We start from the raw sequence: 20875 nt of genomic DNA, 5'->3' as shown, positions 1-20875 counted from the left end.
CCATTTACGCTTCTAAACAGCTTTTATCCTGCTGTTTAGCTGTGTACGAACTTGAAAAGCGCTTATTCAATCTTTACCCGGGTATACAATAATCACAACACAGCTTTCTCTTGAAGTCGGGTTAAATATTATTCACACTTTTTTTGTGGGAGAAATTTATTGAGAGTATTTTGCTGTGAATAGTCGAAATTAGTTATAAGCAACACCACCAAATTATTTACCGTGCACCGGAACTTGGAGTCGAACTCGAGACGACCGCATTCTTCTTCTTCTTCTTCTTTCCTTTATTTAACGTCGATCTCTGTTCCGCAATCTAGTGCCAATCACCGACGGACATCAATTGCCATCCATGTTTGTTTTTTTTAACCTTTATTAACGAGACTTTGAGCCCTGGGCTGGTTCGTCTCCGACGGCAATCGTCCATTGACGGCAATCGAATGTGCAGAAAGGCAGCTTCCACACCTGCGTAGGATATGTCACCTATTTAACATACATGGGCCGGGACCAACGGCTTACTTCCTTTCCGAAGGAAGACGTGACCAGAGATTTGTATGCCTCAGAAAAATCCCACCGACCTCGGCTGGGATTGAATGCAGACCCATTGGGGTGAGAAACTAGTCACGCTTACCACTACACAACCGGCGCCGGCAACGACCGCATTGGCAAACCTTGACACTACCAACTTAGCTACGCCAACACTTTGAGCTGATGTAAACAAATCTACATGCCATTCTACAACAACATCGCTGAGTAGAGGCATGATAATAGTGCACATGAATCACTTTTATCGACTAGTTACTTCAGCTTTGTAAAGGAGCGGAGTAAAAGCTGTGATACTGCATACGTATTCAAATCTTTCTTAATGCTCCTGTGTGCAATAAAACAACGACTACATTATGTGAGTTCATGGAACTGGTTCGTGTACTAGTGCTGGAATCTGAATTAGCCGTGTAGAAGGCTTACAATTAGAATCTTTGCAAAGTAAATATTGCAGTAGAATCATTTTTTTTTCAATCTCAATACATTCTTTTCCGGAACCCCTTATCTTATGGAACAATAATAAACAAAGATTATTCAATACAGTATCATTGTTGTTAGCAATATTTAGTCCGACTAATCATTTCCATGAATGTGAAAATTATTTCAATAATTTATAAAGAACAATCATGTACAATAAGATGTTTATTATTGGGAGCGATATTCATCCCGGAAAACCATGCCGAAACAAATGTTTGCTGTTGGGATTTCTTAAAAGGTAAATCTATATGACTATATAATGATTGGGATAGCTCTGTTTACAATCTTTAAACCTCAAAAATCAAAAGAAGCTATTCCAATGAGGTATACATGTTTTCCTATACTGCAAAGTTAAATGACAGTCCAATAGTTTCTACATGTCTGTTTACAAGCGACATATCAACAAACGTCAAAAATCGTTAAAAGCAACTCCAATAAATTATACATGATTATCTTATAAGATATATCTTTTAGTGAGCAATATTCATCATGAAAACAGGTATATTTTACGAATTTTCTCATAGTGCAAACTTATATGATTTTCCATTAGTTTCTAGATGTCTGTTCCCACCCATGACATATCAACAGTTTTTCACCATGAAATTTATCAGACAATATTCATATACATCTTAGGGGCTGTCCATAAACTACGTAGACAGTTTAGGGGGGCGGGGTGGGGGGTTGACAATTATCCACGGCCCATACAAATTTTAAATTTTTTGTATGGACAATAGACCTGTTCATTTTAAACGAAATGTTCGGAATGTAACGGGTCAACCGTGATTACTGTTCGTCATGTTAATTTGAACTTCTGTGCAAATTTTCAGCAAAATCGGTGATGATTTAGAGGTGCTTCAAGTTAATTTTATGTTTTTAAGGTAATTTACGGCTTACAATATTTGTATCTCGAGACTGAAACAACGAAAGCTGCTGTAACAACTTTCATAGCAAAGTTTAATGTGTTATGTATCAACTTTGTAACCAAAGGTTGACTATTCGAAGTGATTTTATTGAAGTTTGACTTAGTTTCATGCTCGAAGATATCTTAAAAAGTGAAGAATTTTAAAGTATTTGTTCTACGAATTTTCCACCCATATGATATAAAAATGTGTAGTGTACGGCATAATGTTCCTCATATTGTTCTAGAAGTTTCATTCCAACATAGTTTTCGTGTTTATTTCATAGATTGAAAGATAAAAATCAGAAAAGAGGCCGTTTAGCTAAAATTCACAAGACAACAGAACCAATAAAAGTCAATTAGATTGACAGAACAAAGTTGCATTGCTTTTCAATGACGACCGATGACTGTTTCATTGATATATGATTTTTTCATAAATATGAATCCTTAGTAGACGTGTTTTTTTTATCAAAGGCAAGTGTCACTCGAACCATAACAGCAATTTATAAAATAACGAACATTTGAATGGCTCGAGTGACACTTGCCTTTGATAAAAAAAAACACGTCTACTGAGGATTCATATTTATGAAAAAATCATATATCAAATTTATTGCTCGTCTTGCTTTTACTACAAGCAATGCAATGTTGTTCAATGTCACTTGGAAACATGTGACCTGGGTAGTAATATGACACATGTTCTATGGCCTTATTCTAAATAACATATAACTAGGCTTGCAGTATGAACAAGACAATAAATTTATTTAAACCCATTTTCTGCAAACATAAAATCCAAGGATAAATTAGTTAAACTTAAAGTGATAGATTGTTAATATTTGACATTTCGAGTTCAAAGTACTGCACATCAACAACGATGTGCAATACAATCTAAAATGAAGTGATTAGCTGTTGATTTCATCGTGCTTCGATATGATTTCTTCCAAAAGATTTGCACATCGAATTGCAATGTTTGGCAAGTAGTGAAAATTCAACAGCAAATCACTTTACATGAACACTTTTTTTACCGTGTAGGAACACTACCGCAACTATAGGTGCAAAGGAGTCAAAATGAAAAATACAAATCTGCTTTATTTTAGAAAATGAGCTATCGATGAAAAATAACCTTAGCCGGTATCCCCTCATTGCCCCGTAATGTGAGTAGATCACCTTTTCGTGGTACGTTACGGGATGTAAGATCTACCACCGATTCCTAGTCCTGACTACTTCAAACTAGGGGATCTGGATTTTTCAGTAATATAAGGAACACATCTTAGTCCTTCACTGATACAAATCGACATGTACCGTTTATTGGATCCATCTTATAACATAGCAATAACAGCAGATTTATTCATTCTATGTGATGATTGATAGATTCCATCGGATTATCACTTAAAACTATGACTACGAAATGGAACGATTTCTATCGTAATTTAACATACTTAGTTTGACAATGTTTTGTAATAGAAGTTCTATATAATCATTTTGATTTAAAGGTGTTATGCAGTACATATTTTTCAACGACAAATCGCTTTGTTTCTAAACGCAAATCACTTGAAAATCAACGATAAATCACTTCGATCCATAGTGCCACATGGCAGACTAAGTCAAGTGCAAGGAATTTTGGTTTAGATATGACAACTTTTTACCGTGTATAATAGTGGAATGCATATGAAACCAATGCATTTCACTATTATAGGAACCAAATTTAGCAATTACCACTACTACTGGAACAGTGTTTCTATTAGTGGAAGACAAGTTTTCTAAAAATATATACAATTTAATTACGACGTAATATTTTTCTAGCAAAATACAGATTTGAAACTACAGGTTGACGAATAAAAATTATACGCACATCGTTTATTAAGTTTTTAATAAACAAATTATCTTAGTTCCTCCACTACTATCTCACTCACGTACCCTATATTCACTTTATCAGCTTTGGTTTGCAGCTACATGTTGAAAGTTGGTTAATATGTGCATAGAACTGACATTAGCGTTTATTCGCTGCTGTTATTCAGTACGACTGACAAATTGAATAATTTGTGTGGCATATATTAGCGCTAGTGTAAGCAGGTCTTAAATTTACGCTTAACGAATCAGTGTGCAGCCTCCCGTTGAAAGCGCAACAGTTCAATACCGGTAAATGGAGGTCTCTATGGCAACGCTTCATAAACACACACGAGCAACTCTCCACTCACTTTCGGACCAGTTCTTCACAAGGTAATACCCCGTTCACATTACAGCCTATAACACGTAATATACGCTGTCTTGCAATGGGCACGCATACATCTAGTTTTCACTGGAAATACGTGATATAGGCTGTAATGTGAACGGGATATACGTCGAACATAATTGTTGTGAAAAAGTTGAGTGAACGCTCTCCAAAACTAGTTTGCTAGCTTCTGCTTGTAGCTTATAAAGCTGAAAATGTTAGTTGGGATGGGCCCCGTAATATCAACGCTCATGGTTCGGATTCAGTCTGCTCCATTTTATTATTTATTTGTTAACATTATTAATCATTAATGAGGGAAGTAAATCCATTGGTCCCCGGTTCATGAGTTGATGAGTCGATAGGTAGGGTCTAGGTTTTTTGAGCTGCCTTCCTGGTGTCGGTAACACTGGACACAGTACGAACCAAATGAACCATCCGAGGTAAATTTGCCCTTATATGGTCGGAAGATTTTCGGGATTATTTTTAGATTCCTTTCGTGAAAAGTTATGCATTGCATGTAGGGCAAACGCAACAATAGTGGAGGTACTTTATTGCAACGTGTTCCATAAGCTACATAAGCCCTATAGGAGCGCATTGACTAACGTACCTCCACTATTGGTACGTTTACCTTATTTTGATTTTTTTAATGAAAAATAAAAGATCCACCCTAGTGTAAGTATTATCGCTTAACAAATGTTAGTTGTGGTTTAAAATTATATTATTAGAAGTTTGGAGATAATGGTAAACAATACTTATCCCTTGAAGACTGCTTCAAATCTGATACACCCTTTTTCTTTCAACTAAGCAACAGCCTAACGTTCTATTCTAATATTCTTGTGACCAAATGATCAAATAAATTGATGACACATGAAAATCAAACATTATTTCGCAATTATTTCTTTATTCAGCATAACTTGAAATTCACAATTGTATAAAACAAAGTATAAGCTTCGTTTGCTGTACACTTAATGGTTTAGTACGCTGCCGTTCTATGTAATGTAACAAACTCCTATCAAACACACCTTTGTATTATTGATCCGATTTATCATCTGCAAACATTTGAAACCCTTAAATATCCTATCCTACTTAAGGCGAATTGTTCGAAAAAGTATAATTCATATGTTGTTTTTGGTGCATTTCCATCTTAAAAGCTATTGATTGTATATAAATATGGTAAAATTTATCTTTCATATAGTTTCGCGTGGCGCTTATCGAATAATATGGCGATTGTGCGTAGCAATGAGAAGGTCCATTAGCTTCGAAAGGCGGTTCCATTCGTTAAAACTTTCGTTTTAGCACAACTTTCACTCGTAAATCAGTCATTGTGTTCATTCTAATTCGTTACTAACTACACTACTGTTTCTTGTCATCTTTCTTTTTACTGGTACTGACGTTTGTGCTGCTCGGTCGATCCGGAAGTACCGGTGTCATGGTGGCATCTCCATTTAAATTAGTCGGTGGTGGGGGTGCTTGCTGAAATCCATTTGCGCTGGTTGGGGTGCTGGTATGGACACCGGACAATTCCACTGGAGTTTGCATATGAGATTGGGATTGAGATTGCTGTAGGGAAGCTGCTTCTGCCATCTGAAGGCCAATTGTGGCACCGATTTTGGCGCTGGCATGTCGGAAGCTGTCGCTAATTTTCAGTTGAACAACGTTGATGCACATTGAAGTGAGAGCAAGGCCGAATATTAGATACAGGATGCTGCACATCATGTAGATGGGATGTTGAGGAACAAAGTCACCAAACCCGATGGTTGAGATGGATATGAACACAAAGTAGAATGCCTCGAAGAAAGACCAATTTTCCCAGGTGTAGTAAATGGTGGCTCCGAAGAGCATGTAAGCTGCCAGGATAAAAATTGCAATGGAAATTGGAAGATTGAATTCATCGTCGATTTCGAATGTTTCCATGACCGGAGTGGCAGGTGATTCACACGTTGGAGGAGCTTCCGCCGAGGTGGAAGGCTGGGGTTGTTCAGTGGCTTGTATATTGGTAGGCTGTAGTTCATGATCGCCACTGGGACGACGAACCATATCATAAACTACGTTGAGCCCTTTCATAACCTCCTATAGATTGGTTGAAAATGTTAGGTATAAGTATCAAAACATCTGTTCATAGAAATTACCTTCACTTGGGACGTTTTCCGCACTTTCCGAATTGAACCCGTGTAGTATAATCGTCTCACGTAAGACCATAAGAACTTGATTCCTCTCGTGAATAGCTTGCCAAAATCAGCTAGAACAATAAGAAATATGGGAATACCGATAATAGCGTATATTATCGTCAGCGCTCGACCCGTCGTCGTAGATGGTGTTATGTGGCCATATCCTGAAATGAAGTGGATGAAAGCTGTATTAGAAAAACGAGAATACTACTAACTAGTTTTTGTGTAGCGTGCAATGGTTCACTGGAAAAAGCTCAAACTTGTTGGAACAGTAAGATTACCAATTGTTGACACCACAGTCAGTGAATAAATCACACCGTTGACAAAGTTCCACGCCGTATTGCCACTGTAGGTTTTCATGCCTGCTTCGAATGCAACATGCAGTTCTTCCTCAAATTTCCTTAGTCTTGCTCTAGCGGTTTGCTTCCAGTCTTCCTCCCTTTGAAAGATTCAATTTTATTTTACAAATATGCCTAGAAAAAAAAACAGTGGCACCAAACAATACCTTTGACTGTGGCTGGAAACCCACAACTGATCAATGAAGTCTCGTTTAACTCGCTTAACACCGCATTTGTACTGCGATTCGAAGGTTCCCTCGGTAACTCGGAAGATAACCCCTCCGACACCACATAGTACTACCATAACACCAAAATAGAAGGCACATTCATTAGCCTGCAACCTAATCCTACGAATTTCCCGTGGATTATCATCCAGGAAGTCTAACCAAAAGTCTTTCAACTCAGCCAAAATTTCCATCCAGCTGAACGAATCATCCTCCTTTTCAACATAGACTAGTAGTGCTCGTCTACGTTTTTTCTCTTTAGGTCCCTCAACCTTCTTGTCCTCTGCAACCAACACATCATCCTTCTTTTCGTTCGAATCTTTCTCCTCGCTATCCTTCTCCTTTTCCATCTTCTTTTCGTCTGATTCACCATCCTCCTTTCTCACCACCTTCCTTTGGGTCAGCACCATCTCTTCTTCTACCTTTTGTTCAGGAACGGCAGACGGCCCCACCTCTACCGGTGCAACTGGTTCCAATTCAGCTAGTTCCGGTTCGGGTGGGAAATCTGATGGAAGCTCTGACTCAGGCTCCGGAGATGTAGCTAGTTCCGGAGTTTTGGATAGCTTCAACTCGGTTTTTGTCGATCTTAGCCTCTTCGGTTTTCGAGGGGAAAACCTCCTCCTGATGGTCGCTGTCTTTTCTTCATCACTCGTGTTATTACCTTCTTCTTCGCTACTCGATGCCGACCGACTGGATGTCTTTGGAATAATCAAAATCTTCTTTCTGGACGCCCCCGGCGAGACAGGCGTTTTGGATCGTGTTGGTGGCACTGGAGGCAAGATCGGTGCTTCGATACTCTTGGAGCGTTCCTCTCGTTCACGATTCCGCAGATCTTCGTGAAGCTTCTGTCGCTGTTCTTCCAACAGTTCCTCGCGGTACTTATCGAACCGTCTCAGCCTCATTCGGTCTAGTTCCCGTTTCTCCTGGAGAAATTTGAGTTTTTCCAGTTCAAACTTTCGCCGTTCTTCGTTGAAACGAGACAGATTCACTTGAAGATGGGATGATTTTGAGTCGTCATCTTTGCTGCGTTCCGATTGATAGCGTTCGATGCGCTCGCGGCGTTTGCGAACTTCCGTGTCCGAAATTTTGCCACCGTCACTCGAATCGTCGGTTTTGGGTTTGCTAGAATGGGATGAGGGATCGTGGAATTTTTAGATTGATAGTGCTTGATAGTGATTTTTTAAATGTCCTCAGTATTCTTTGCGTGTTGATGCTTTAGGAAAATAGACATCATTAGTTGCTAGTCATTGTCCAGGGTCACTGTCAATTTTATCAGTTGTCAGTTCTCATCTTCCGTCTAGGCGTTTATTGCTTCTGTAAGGATGCTTCCGCTGGCTCACAACTTAGTGTTCTAGATGCTCTTCTACAGTTATCAATTGAGAGCTTTCTATGCCAATCCATGTATGAATTTGTATATTGTGAGGTAAGCACAGTAATATTATATGCTCAGCGAAGTCGAGAAATGTTCAACCCGAAACATTCAACCGAATCGGGAATCGAACCTGCCACTTCCGGCTTGGTAATACCGTTCCTTTAATGACTACACCCAACCGGGGGATGTAAGATTCGCTTAAAATTATGTGTGATTCATCATCAGAGGATGTTAGTGGAGACTGCATGAACCGAGGATGCGATATACCTAGCTGCGGTCCAATGCAAGAAAATTGGAGACCGAAAAATGTAGAGTGTATTAGTGAGGTAAATTAGTTATGTCGAAAAAAATAGGAAACTGATTGCGGACTGGATTCGAACCACGAACGTTCCGATTATCAGACCTGTGCTTTCGCCACTGCTCTCTTCATGCTTCTAAATATGAATAGCCTAAAAGCAAACATGAAGCGCTCATTTTCTCGCATACTCGACTTCGTATGCTTTTTCTGCTGGAGAGATTCGAGGCAAGTGTGTACGTCGTTCTACAATGTTCTACAATGTGCGTTGTTCTACAAGCTCACTGGTATAGTCGAAAGCGTAGATAGAACACGAAATAAAATAGACAAAAAACCATTACATCGCCTGCATGGTCAATTTCTAACATTCGTTGCGATGTTCATGAACAGAGGATGATAGGAAACGGAACTAACATTCATTGTAATAGATTTTTGGTTTGCGTGTACGCATTTACTTTAGCAGTTATACAGTCTCAACTAGTAAATCTTCAGAATAATTCACAATGAACCTGAAGTTTTGAAAAAAATATCCAGTAGATTTTACGGAAACTCCTGATCAACTGGAGATCTTTTGAGTAATTCCTGATCAACCTGCTGGCAAAGGACTGTTAAGTTTTTTAAACGGGCATCTAAAGTTGTCTGTAAATTTTCCATTTTACATTGTATCCGCATTGTTTATTCGGGATATGTATAGATTATGATCCGGGGCCTCCCTTCGCTCAGTCGGTAAAGGCGCAGCTACAAACTATGATCATGCTTAGTTGCCTATGGAATTTTTCGAGTTGGATAATTTCTGGGTGATTGTACTTGCCACACAATAACAATAATGCAAAAATGGTACTGGCATCGTTCTAAATGCAGTTGCACAGTTATTGATTGAGAGCTTTACCAACAACTTTTTCAGTGTCAGGTACTCTATTCTGAAGTCTGTGAGAGGGAAATCACAAATCGTGTGTCATCAAAATACAAGGCATGTTGTGAGATTTTGGTCGTGAAAGAGAGAGAATTGTGTGAGAGAAAAAGTAGCTTAGACTTAGGTAGTAAGGTTGAAAGCAAAATGTATGCAAATGAACTGTTTTATTGAATTAATTGTAAATTAACAAATACATTTTAAAGTAACAGTTTTAAATAAGATATATATTCACTATCTTTTTGTACGTTGCCACGTGAATTCTTGATTACTATTTGTAATTATTGTAAATAATTGATTTTCTCTCTTGATGCTGAATTGCAACGATGTCTACTAAGGAAACAGCACCATCTCTGGGGATATTATATACAGGAATCACTGAAGGTGACAGTAGATCGGCTCAGAATGACTCACTTAACCAATGTTTAGCAAAATAACGCAACTCCCAATCGAAAAAAAAAATCTGAATTAAAAAAAAAACTAGTATTGCTATCCTCAGAAATTTTTACAAGATTGATTCATTGTTTAAATTTTCTGAAAACCATTTTCTGAAAACCATTTTTTGAAAACCATTTTCTAAGTTCAATTTTAGGGCCATAATCAAAGTGGTCCAGCCTAACTTTGTTCATCAATTACTTTTACTTCCGTAGATCGTTTCTAAATATTGTTAGGAACATTTCCTCTGAAGATAATATAGGGGACAATGGTATACAACGCACCCCCTGGGCACAACGCACCAGCTGACTTTCATTTGTGTTTTTCATGGCTTTTACGTGACGGTTTTGTTGTCTTATCAATCAGCACTTCTAGCATAGCATCTGAAATTAAAATCCTGCATGATAAATCCTAGAATTGGATTCAACATTCCAATCTGTTGAATTCCAAATTCCTATCCTGAGCAATCAACTGGCTTTTGCATGTATCTGTGCGTAAACAGTCTCTGGGAGGAAGAACAATGTCATATGGAACGCTCGCACAATAAAACAGAGAAGCAAAAAAAAAGTCACGATCCATGAATGAATTAGTAAGAAAAATCCTGGGAAGGGAGGTGACCGTCAAATACGAAAAATCGTTGCCTACCTCACTTAACTGGTCCCAAACGACAACAAAGCTATAAGCGACGATGGTTTGTTGATGTTTGGAACCAAATTCACATAGGGAAAATCAATGAGCGTAAACAGGTGTGGCCCAGTAAATTTGTCGTCTCTTTCGTTCTCCGGCTGATAAAATGGATGACGAAGTTTGACGTCACACTCCTTCAACCGTTTAAACAGCGGGAGAACGAAAGAGATGACAAACTCAATGAGCATTACACATTAACATATCATTTCTGGATAGAGCTGAAATTAGGGCCTAACAGCTTTTGTAAACAATTACTTCTCTTGATGATTTCTAGAAATTCTAGGTTCGCCCACGCAAACCAACATCCTCATCGGATAGGGAAAGACTTTCCGTATCCGATGGTTATGTTGCTCTGCGTGGGCGTGCCTTGAATTCCTAGAAATCATTGATAGAAGTCATTGTTTACAAAAGCTGTTACGCCCTAATTCCAGCTCTATCTAGATTTATGGATTTTCAGTAGGCCTACTTGACTGCACCAGATAGTTGATAGAGACGCACAAGGAAAATTTCTGTCAAAACAGCAGCACGGTTTTTGAGGGATATTTTGGCCATGTCTCTGGCAACCATGTTTCTTCGAGTGGCTTCAAATGACTTTCATACAGTGCCGCAATGCTGTTGAGAAAATTTGAACGTTCGACCGGAACATAATAAAAATGAAGTGCGCGGAAACATTTTGCAAAAATAAAGAGAAGACGAGAGATGACAGTCGCCCCATGATAGTATAACTTTTGTCATATTTTACTGTTTTGCTTGCAGTGCAATCACTTATATTACCATAAAACTAAATGAAACGTTTCGATTCGAAATTGTTTTTATCACTAATAATTGTTTAAATTAATTGAATCAACAATAAACAAATAAATAACAGCTATAAGATATTTCGTGAAAATAATTAAACACTTTTTTCATCATTGAGAACAACTCCTTTCGGATGAATTGAGCGAACAGTAATGTTTATTTACTTTGCTCGTTTGGTTCAGCGTTTGACGGTTCGTTTGGTTTTTCTTGCTTCAGTCTATGCGTGTCTCTATTCAACGTCTCTGGACTGCACATCCCGCCCCTAAAAACCATCAGCACCGAGAGCATGATCAAGCTCGCGTGTAACGCCTTTTTGATGGAGGTATTCTGATTTATGTATTTGGATATTTTTTATAGATAATTAGATGAATTCAACTATTTGAGAAACCACCCACCTCTACCATTGCTAAAGGATTTGTTTTTAAACAAATTGATCCTCAATTTTTACAAGTTGTTTCACAAGCATTTGAGGATATTTTGCGGAAATTTAAGTCTTTTTGATGAAGGTATTCTGATATATCTTTGTATTTTTAAAAATAAATAGAGCAATTGAACTATATCTTCAACTATTGCATAAATTATCCACCTTTGCTATTAATAAATGAAATATTTTTTTATTGTTTCACAAAAAATTGATTATTTTCCAGAAGCTCAGCAGGCCTTCCCAGAGCTTCGGCTGAAATTCCCTGAACTTCAGCAGGCCTTCCCTGAACTTCGCAGGCCTTCCCTGAACTTCGCAGACCTTCCCTGAACTTCGGCAGCCCTTCCCTGAAGGAACTTCTCTGAAGTTCCACAATACTTCCCTGAACTTCGGCAGGACTGCCCTGAACTTCGGCAGGCCTTCCCTGAACTTCAGAAGAACTTCCCTGAAGTTCGGTAAAGCTTACCTGAACTTCGGCGGAAGTTCCTTGAATTTCGGCAGAAGTTCCCTGAATTTAGGCAGAACTTCTCTGAACTTCGGCTGGACTTCCCTGAACTTCTTCAGGACTTCCCTCAAGCTCGGCAAGCCTTCCCTGAACTATGGCAAGACTTTCCTGAACTTCATTGGGACTTCCCTGAACTTGTAATTTTGGAATTGAAGTTGTCATTGCAGTAGTAGAATTATTATAATTATACAATAATATTGTATTTACGAATATGGTCAAAATTTCAATACTTCCCATTTTGCTAATTTGCAATGCTTGTTGGTATTGATGCATTTTTAATTTGGATGTGGTTCGAACGGGTGTGGAGTCAGTATCAACGGAAAGTTATTAACATTCACCTTAATATAAACAAACGAAACTTGTTGAACCTGCACGAATTGACTGTAACTCATCCTTTAACTTCTAAGAAAAAATTTCAACTACATACTTCAAAATTCCCTGAATATGCTCTAAGCTCCATAAGTTTAAATTCCACTAAGATTTCAGGGGATGGCCCTGGTGTAGTGGATAACATCCATTCCTCTCAAGCCAAAGTCACGAGTTCAAATCTCATCCCCGGACAAGTCACAAATAACCCAAGAGTGTTAACCCTTATGTGTGTGACGATTTAAACAATAAGCTAGTACCAAACAATGTTCAACGAAGTTGTAGGTATAGACAAAACTGAATAAGGCATATATAAATTATGGAATCGATCCCCCGTTGCCCTAGGAACAGGTTCTTATGTGAATGGCAATGGCCACCCAATGTCCCTGGAACAGGTTTCGGAAGTCCCGTAGTAAGTGGCTAATCATTGATGTCTACAGAAACTACTCATGTGGCATTTCAAAATTTTCATAAATTTGTAGTTAATTCATTTGACACACTGCCAAATGAGAATAGTGCCAATGGAGCAGAGTGGCAATGGCCCTGGAACAGGTTCCTCAAGTCCGATCAGAAGTTTATGGACATGTAATTAGATTTCATGACAATTTCACAGAGTGACAATGGCCACCCATTGTCCCTATAACAGGTTCTGGAAATCCCGGAGGAAGATGAAAATCTCCGATTTCAACAAAAGCTGGTCATACGGCAAATCATATTTTAAGATCTTCATAAACATGTTTTAGAGGCAATGCCAATTCAACATAGTGACAATGGCCACCTTATGTCCTTGGAATGTACAAAAACTAGTTATGCGGCATATCAAAATTTTCAGAAATTTAAAGACAATTCAACAGACACTCTTCCATGAGAATAATGGAAATGGCCACCCAATGGCCTTGGAACAGGTTCAGGAGGCGCCGGAGGAAGTGGTCAGTCTCTTAATTCAACCAAACCTAGTCATGCGGTATAGCAAAATTTTGTTACGAACAAACCATTAATGATCATTAGGGTGGGTCATAATGATTTTTTTCCCAGAACAATGTTTTTATTTTTAATTCCATTTAAGGCCCTAAACAACTGTGCAAAATTTGGGGACGATTGGTTTTAACTCGGATTTCCACATTGCGTTTAAAATTCGTATGCAAAGTAGTGTGAAAAAACCTGCCTTTTTGTGTTTTCATTCCTATTCCTCAATTTTGCTTGCCATGCAACTAATCATGTATAAAGATAGTTCAAGAATTGACTAACTTTGACGAAGAATGTCTCTAAAAAAGGTTATAGCTATAGTGAATATAGTGGTATATTCGATTAGATGATGCTCCTGAAATATACAGTCAAACAGCACGTAATGTTGTGAATAACTTCAATGACAGCTGTCCAGCAGTGTAAATCTTATCATTTAAATCAATACCAATTAATTATTACATTTAAGTAAAGTCCGAGATGTGTAGCGAGCATTTCTTATTTTATTTTTGCGACGCAAAAACAAATACAGGCTATTATAAGAATTCAAATCTATTTTTATTTACGTATCTATAACAAGTTTAAATCCTATTCTATCTACTGGGTAAAAGAGAACTATGTTTCGTCAACTGTGTGCAAATTTATTAGCAAATGAGCAGTGACCAAAACTTTGTATTCCAAGCATGCATAATAGTTAAAGCGACTATAGCAAAAAAAATATCTTATGAGCGACACATTTTAGAGACTTCGCATTTGACAATTTTGGTTTTATGAGGGCTCTGTAGATCATGATTTCGACTTGTAGAATGCTATAAAACCTCTTTAAAGCTTTCAATGTTAGTTGGGTTAATTTCTTCGACAAAATTGATCGTTCAATAACGTCGAATAAAGTTGTTGCAAAAATAAGTTTGAAACCTTTATATGAAAAATAAATCCAAACTCAAAATTTTGAAAAACATTGTAAATATTTTCAACAACGTTTTACTACTTTACAGACAAAAAAAAGGTCCAAAATTGAAAATTTTAAAATTTTCAATTTTTTTTAAAGTGCATGGTCACCCAGAACAAAATGATAGCCATCAAAAGTAACTATGGAACGGTAAGGGAAATGGATTTAATGTCGGCCTAAATGCCCCTAATTTGGGCCCGTAAATAAATTCAGCAATCGACTAAATTTTCAATAGCGACCAAAAATATCCATTAGTACCGTCCCAATGACGCTTTCATCTAGATAAAATTGATAAATAGCAGATTTTTAGTGATGGGGCCAATCTTAGATCCATTGGCCAACATTAGAGAAATTTCCCCTATGTGTTTCTAGAATTTTCTGCAACATTATTTATGTTATTTTGAAACTAAACCTGAAGGCAGGAACATTTGCTTGAGTGTAATTTTCGCAACATATCTCTCAATCCAAGCACATGCTTTTGTTTTCAGGTAACGTTTCAAAATAAAAGAAAATATTTTGAATCAAAATTAGTAATTTAACCTTGAAATGTGACTGTTTATGAACATGCAAATTTTTTATGTATTTCAAAGCTTGGTGTTCAAAACAAAAACCTTTGATTTCCCTATAGCTTGAAAACAGTAGACTATGGAATTTTGACATCTTCAAAAGAGTTGTTTATTTTAAAGAGATGAACAACTTTACTCCAGACGTCAAGTCTCTAAAATGTCAGAGTGAAAAGTTCGATTTTGATGCCATCTATGCGGATGAGCTTTGAACTATCTGTTTCTATCAATAGATTATCCTCATTATAACTAGAAACTTTGCTGAAGGCATAACATCTTGGAAGATTGCAAACCACATCTAGTGAGTGTTTCAAGACTAATCGGTATGACTTTTGGGGTAAGTTGTGGCGATTTCAGCACAATATCCAGTGAAACTGAGTAGATAGGAAGCAGTTCCACTGAACTTAAGTGATCGAGCTTTAAAGGTATATCTCGAGCATAGTAACAGATTTAAAAACAAATCGATTTCTATTTTTTTTTTGTTTTTGTTTCGTTTATTGATTTATTTGATAAGGCTCAATCGAAGTAACTTTATAGAGCCGAGGATACTTGTTCACTGTAAAAAACATCGTAAAACTAGAGTCAAAAGGTACAACATAATAAACACTTTGCCTTCCGCTATCCAATAAGCCTCCTCCATCAGAATATGTTCCACTTCTAGTGGTTTCATTGTATGGCATTATCGCTAACGGGGCAGAGCGCTTCCATTGTAGCAATGGACGTTAAACATGGTCATCACTCACACAATCATCTCGAAATGGTTGCTTTCCAATGTCGACGATGCATCGACCGAAAGAACTGCTGATAATGAAAAATCAGGAAGCCCACACAATGGTTGCTACAGAGTAAACTGACGATGGCGTGAAACACATCGAGAGTGGCCCGTTCTGTCGACAGCCGAGTCAACACTGAGCTAGTTTGATGAACTTGTTCAAAACATTCATGAAATAGATAATAGAGGATATAGCATAATAACAGATTTAAAAAAATCGATAGCTAGCTCATTTTTTTTATTGATTTATTTGATAAGGCTCAATCGAAGTAACTTTACAGACTCGAGGATTATAGAGTCAAAAGGTACAACCCAATAAACACTTTATCTTCCGCTATCCACCCAAGTAACCACCATGCTTGCTAATAGCACGCTAATTGCCCTTTCTGCAATATAAGGTTAATATAGGGCTTCCAAACTTTATATCAGTCGTATATCAGCTTTATATTGCAAAAAGGGCGATAAGCGGGTATGTTGGTTACTTGGGCAATAAGCCTCCTCCATCAGAATAGGATCCATTTCCAGTGGTTTCAGACAATTATTGATTAGTTGAAAATTTAGTTTTTGATGAGCTATGTCTGCTGGAATTAATTCGAGGACTTCTTAGCATACTAGTGATGTAAACTTGTCTTTAGATCGCTGCTTTTGGGGCTAATCTGAATTTGTTCTGGACGACGCATTCTTGACTAATTGCCACTGAACAAAGCTTTGCTGCCAATGATTTCCATTATCACTCACCAATCAAGGTAAATACATAATATGGTCTTGCCTGAGAATCGTTTCAAATTGCACCCAGGATGTTTCGGTCTTCTTATGAGCCATAAGTCCTCTAGATTGTTATGAAGATCTTTAAGTTGTCTGACAATTATCTTTAATCCTCCGGAGCATTCAACAAGACCTTCAAGCGTTTAACTTGACCTCGTTTTATGTTATCGTATATTTTATACCCAGATCTATAGTGCCTATAATTGCATATCAGTCCCATATGGGTTTCCGTCAATTTTAAAATAATAACGCAATTCTCTATAAATTGGTCGCTACTTTCATATTACGTGATACAACTACGGTCTTTAATAATGAAAAATGGTAAAACAATATCAAGTCAGTTTGTCCCATCAAGTACAGTAATCGCATATCAGACGTCTGTGTTACCTGTGATGGGTCGAAGAAAGTCTACGAAGAGGCCGGTTGCTGTTGGTGCAGCTCCAAATGTTTATTTGGGTGCGATCATTTCCTTTTATTTATTTATATAGTAACCCCTCCCTATCGTTAGAACATCAATTCAGCTTATCGTTTACCAAAACGAACCCTGCTACAAACCCTACCCTCTTACCCAACATCCTAGTGATTCCTCGTGGAAGTGCAGAGGATTTCTCGGCTTCTATCAAAGCGAGTGTCACGTCAACACATTCCTACCCATTCCTTTCGTGACCTGCGATCGGGCGCGGCCGGCGCTGGTATTGCCTAGTTCGAGATCACCAGTTTTTACACATTGAGGATGATTGCTAGACCCAAGCATCGTCTATTGGTTCTTTGTGTAATTACAGCGGATCTGGCAATAACATAGTAGCAACCGTGGGCGGTCAATCATGCTCATGCTCAAGTACAGTAATCGCATATCAGTCCTATCATGAAATTAAATCGCCCAGACACTAAGTTACAGTTCTTCTATTTAAATCGCCATATTTTTCGCTGATAAAACAAACCATAGGCAGTACAGCATTTATTATAAATTACTCCTGCAAGCTTATTAATTTGGAAACGAATTTTCAAAAATTCTTGTGTTTCGAATAGCTAGCATGAAATATACTAAAGATAGGAAATGAAACCCCGCTTCGGTAATTAAAAGTTATTAGTTTACTGTTTCATGCATCTGAACAAAATAATTCGGAGGCATTAGAAAATTATTCCATTTTTGGCACGGTTCCAATTATGGTAACTGCAAATCAAGAAGTGTGTAGCTAAAATAGTAACCATACTGTACCGAGCATAAATTTGTATTTCTGCAGGATTTCAAAATTAAAAAAACAAATAAATTCAGAACTCAGGAATTTGAGAAAACAAAGCACTCACATGCCGGTCGTATGCATAGTTTCCTGTTAAAACTATCCTGTCTAGATATTTATTTCCTTCCATAAATTGCCTTAATAAAAATGGAGACGTATGGTTGCTCGAATGCTCATTATAAATGAAAGAGCTTTATTGAAGATCCATTTTCCATTGCTAAATCAAGTGGCGTTACAACAAACAAAAGAGAAACCCATTTGATGGGTTGCCAACAATTTTCTACGTATGTAGCTACACAAAGTGGGTGTTAGTTTCACCCGGTCGTGTCACCTAGCTGTCTCCTCGAGTCGCGTGTCAAATTCTTCAAATTGTACCCCCACACCCCGTCGTCATCATCATCATCATCATCGTCCTCGTCGTCGTGTCGTCTCCTACAGTCAATGTCTCAGCATAACCGTAACATACCGCGATGAAGACAAGCTCTTTTTGGCACGACGGAGAAGCGAAAACATTTCCGGACTGCTCGGTACATCCTCACTGTCGCGTGGTACCGATCGGCTCCTCTCGGACATAACCGTAAGCTTCTTGTCTTTTCTGCTGAGGATCTTGTTTCGATGACTACCGTATTCCATTGCTCGTTCGATGAAGCTCTTCTTACTATTCACCGATCCACGGGGACTCGATTCAACCGTGCTTCGGCCCGTACTCCTACTCTCCGATCCACTCTGATCGTCCGACGCTTGGCTCAGGCTATTGTCTGTGGCTGCCCCTCTCTGTGATGGATCCGGAGTGGATTCGCGAAGTTGACGAGCCGCCTTTCTTCGGCGACGGGCCACCACCGGTGCATCTGACTTCGTATCCATTATCTACGATGCCTAAGATGTTCTTCGTGCGATGTCAAGTATCGTCACAGGTCGTTGACGTCACCGTAAGTGCGACCACAGATGTCTCAAAGTCACCGTTTTACGATTTCAAATATATTTAAACTCGCACACTCATATGGGATCAGTATCACATTTGACTCAGATTTTCCGTTTTTCTTTTCGTTCGGGATCTCAACTTTTCACTCCATTTCAACACGTTTTAACAGTTTGTCATCGTTGCAAATTCTCGAAAGCTTATCACTACATCACACACGTTCCAACTGAAAATATTCTCAATTACGCCAGCTGGTTCGAAAGGGCAGATAAATCACATCTCCTAGGTCATTTATGGGTTAAAAAGAGGAAAATTTTCACGCGAACGCCTAGCTAACTACGGGACCGGACCGTTCGGGACCGCTGCTCGGAAAATTGTGAGCGAAAAGAGCTAAAAATAACGAAAATATCCATCGCCACCGGCAGTCGCAACGGTAGAAGTGTGGATTTTTCAAACTGCGAGAGAAATGCCGGCACCGAACTGGTTGGTGTACGCTTTTTGGGAATTATAGTATTAGAGGGGTACATTTGGCGTTATGAGGCATACGAGGGTGGTTCTAGATGGTAATGTTGCATTTTTAAATCTTCCATTTCACAAATGAAGCCGAACAATGGATTAGGTCTAGCGTTCAGAATCATAGGGGCCTAACAGCGATGATCGATTCTATTCGTCGATTTTCTCTTTTTTTAATAGCTTGGCGAGATTGTCATTTTTCTATGCGTTTTTTTATTGGTTTTTATTTTTTTTGGCATTATTTTTTTGGTATTTTACCTCTTATGTCATGCTCATCCATACCAATTTAAGGCATCGATATATTCATTCCTGCTTGGGAATACAACCTTTTACGGCACTGCGTTGGACAATGATCGAGAAATTGATAACTAACCGATAACATATGAGTATCATAATTAGGTATGATTCCTTATTTCGAACTGCTTGTGTTATAAGGCCTTGTTTTAATATTATTCAGTTAAAACGTGATCTTCCAGTTTTTTTTGACAATAACACCTAAAATAGTTAATGGGTATCAAGGGCTTTCAAATTACAGAATATGGTATTCTGGCATATAAAAAGCGTTGTTATATTAATTATTAGTTCGATATGCGTAGAACATTTTTGAGGTATTATTTTTGGTATTTTACCTCTTATGTCAGGTACGTTAATACCATATTTATGTTGCTAGTTATTATGTTATCATATCTAAAATTTGGTATTCATAAGTTATTTTCTCCTGCTTGGGTCATGACTGTAGTAATCCAAAGGGAAAATCGATGAAGAGGATCGATCATCGTAGTTAGGCTCTTATGATTCTGAAGGCTAGAGGTCATAAGTAACATTGATCGATTCTCTGCATCGACTTTCTCTTTTGTTAATCACGGTGTATCTTGCAAAACAACTTTATTAAGTATAAATGAACAGAAACACCCATTAAACGAAATCTTAGGTGCTCCTCTTTCATTTGAGGCTAGTTTCAAAATTTTCTTCCGCGTTTTTTTTTATCATAATTGTTTTGGACTGAAAAGATATATTATTCTTGAAATATTTTTTCTTTCAGAGACTAATAACTTGGATACTAACTCATTTCTAGCTGTGTTTGCCATATTAGATGCTAGATAATAGCTTCTTTTATCGGACTGTGTGTTGAAAAAAGTTAAAAATGTCGAGAAAACCGACGAAGAAAATCTGTCAATGATACATAGGACAATGTCATTGATCCATTGTTCGGCTTGATGTATGATTCGTTTTCCTCAATAGAATGCAGTGGAATGTTCCAAGAAAGTGATTTTAAGAACATTTCTCGATTACTATTTCAAGGGGACGTATCTGCGTATGTAAACAAAGATTTAAACGTCAATTTGTCGAAACGCTTAGCACTCCCACCCTAACTAACAACATCATCGTTGGGGAAACATGTTTCTGATGGTCGTGTTAGCTAGTAGTGATGTTTTGTTTTGTCTTTGTTTACAAAAGCAGATACGTCCCTTTTGTTTTTCCTTGATTTGTTTTCCGTCGATCTTGTTTTCCGTGCTGAGCACCAATGCTACCGACGCCAGGGAGGC

General features: G+C 38.0%; 1 protein-coding gene across 1 annotated transcript; it reads right to left on the bottom strand.

Moving 5' to 3' along the window:
- Nucleotides 1-4955: 4955 nt before the first annotated feature.
- On the bottom strand, nucleotides 4956-19201 carry LOC135707996 (uncharacterized). Its single transcript, XM_065229921.1, has 5 exons — nucleotides 18363-19201; nucleotides 6798-7976; nucleotides 6574-6731; nucleotides 6254-6456; nucleotides 4956-6194 (listed from the first exon to the last, which is right to left on the bottom strand). The coding sequence occupies exons 1-5, from the start codon at nucleotides 18758-18760 to the stop codon at nucleotides 5478-5480; spliced, it is 2655 nt and encodes an 884-aa protein (XP_065085993.1). The 5' UTR covers nucleotides 18761-19201; the 3' UTR covers nucleotides 4956-5477.
- Nucleotides 19202-20875: the final 1674 nt, after the last annotated feature.

Source organism: Ochlerotatus camptorhynchus, unplaced genomic scaffold, assembly GCF_037179485.1.
Source record: "Ochlerotatus camptorhynchus isolate MF236.1 unplaced genomic scaffold, CSIRO-AGI_Acam_v1.1 ptg000324l, whole genome shotgun sequence".
In the NCBI taxonomy this organism is placed as follows: Eukaryota; Metazoa; Arthropoda; class Insecta; order Diptera; family Culicidae; genus Ochlerotatus; species Ochlerotatus camptorhynchus.
Note: the sequence above shows the minus strand (reverse complement) of the source record. Positions and strands in the feature narration are given on the sequence as shown.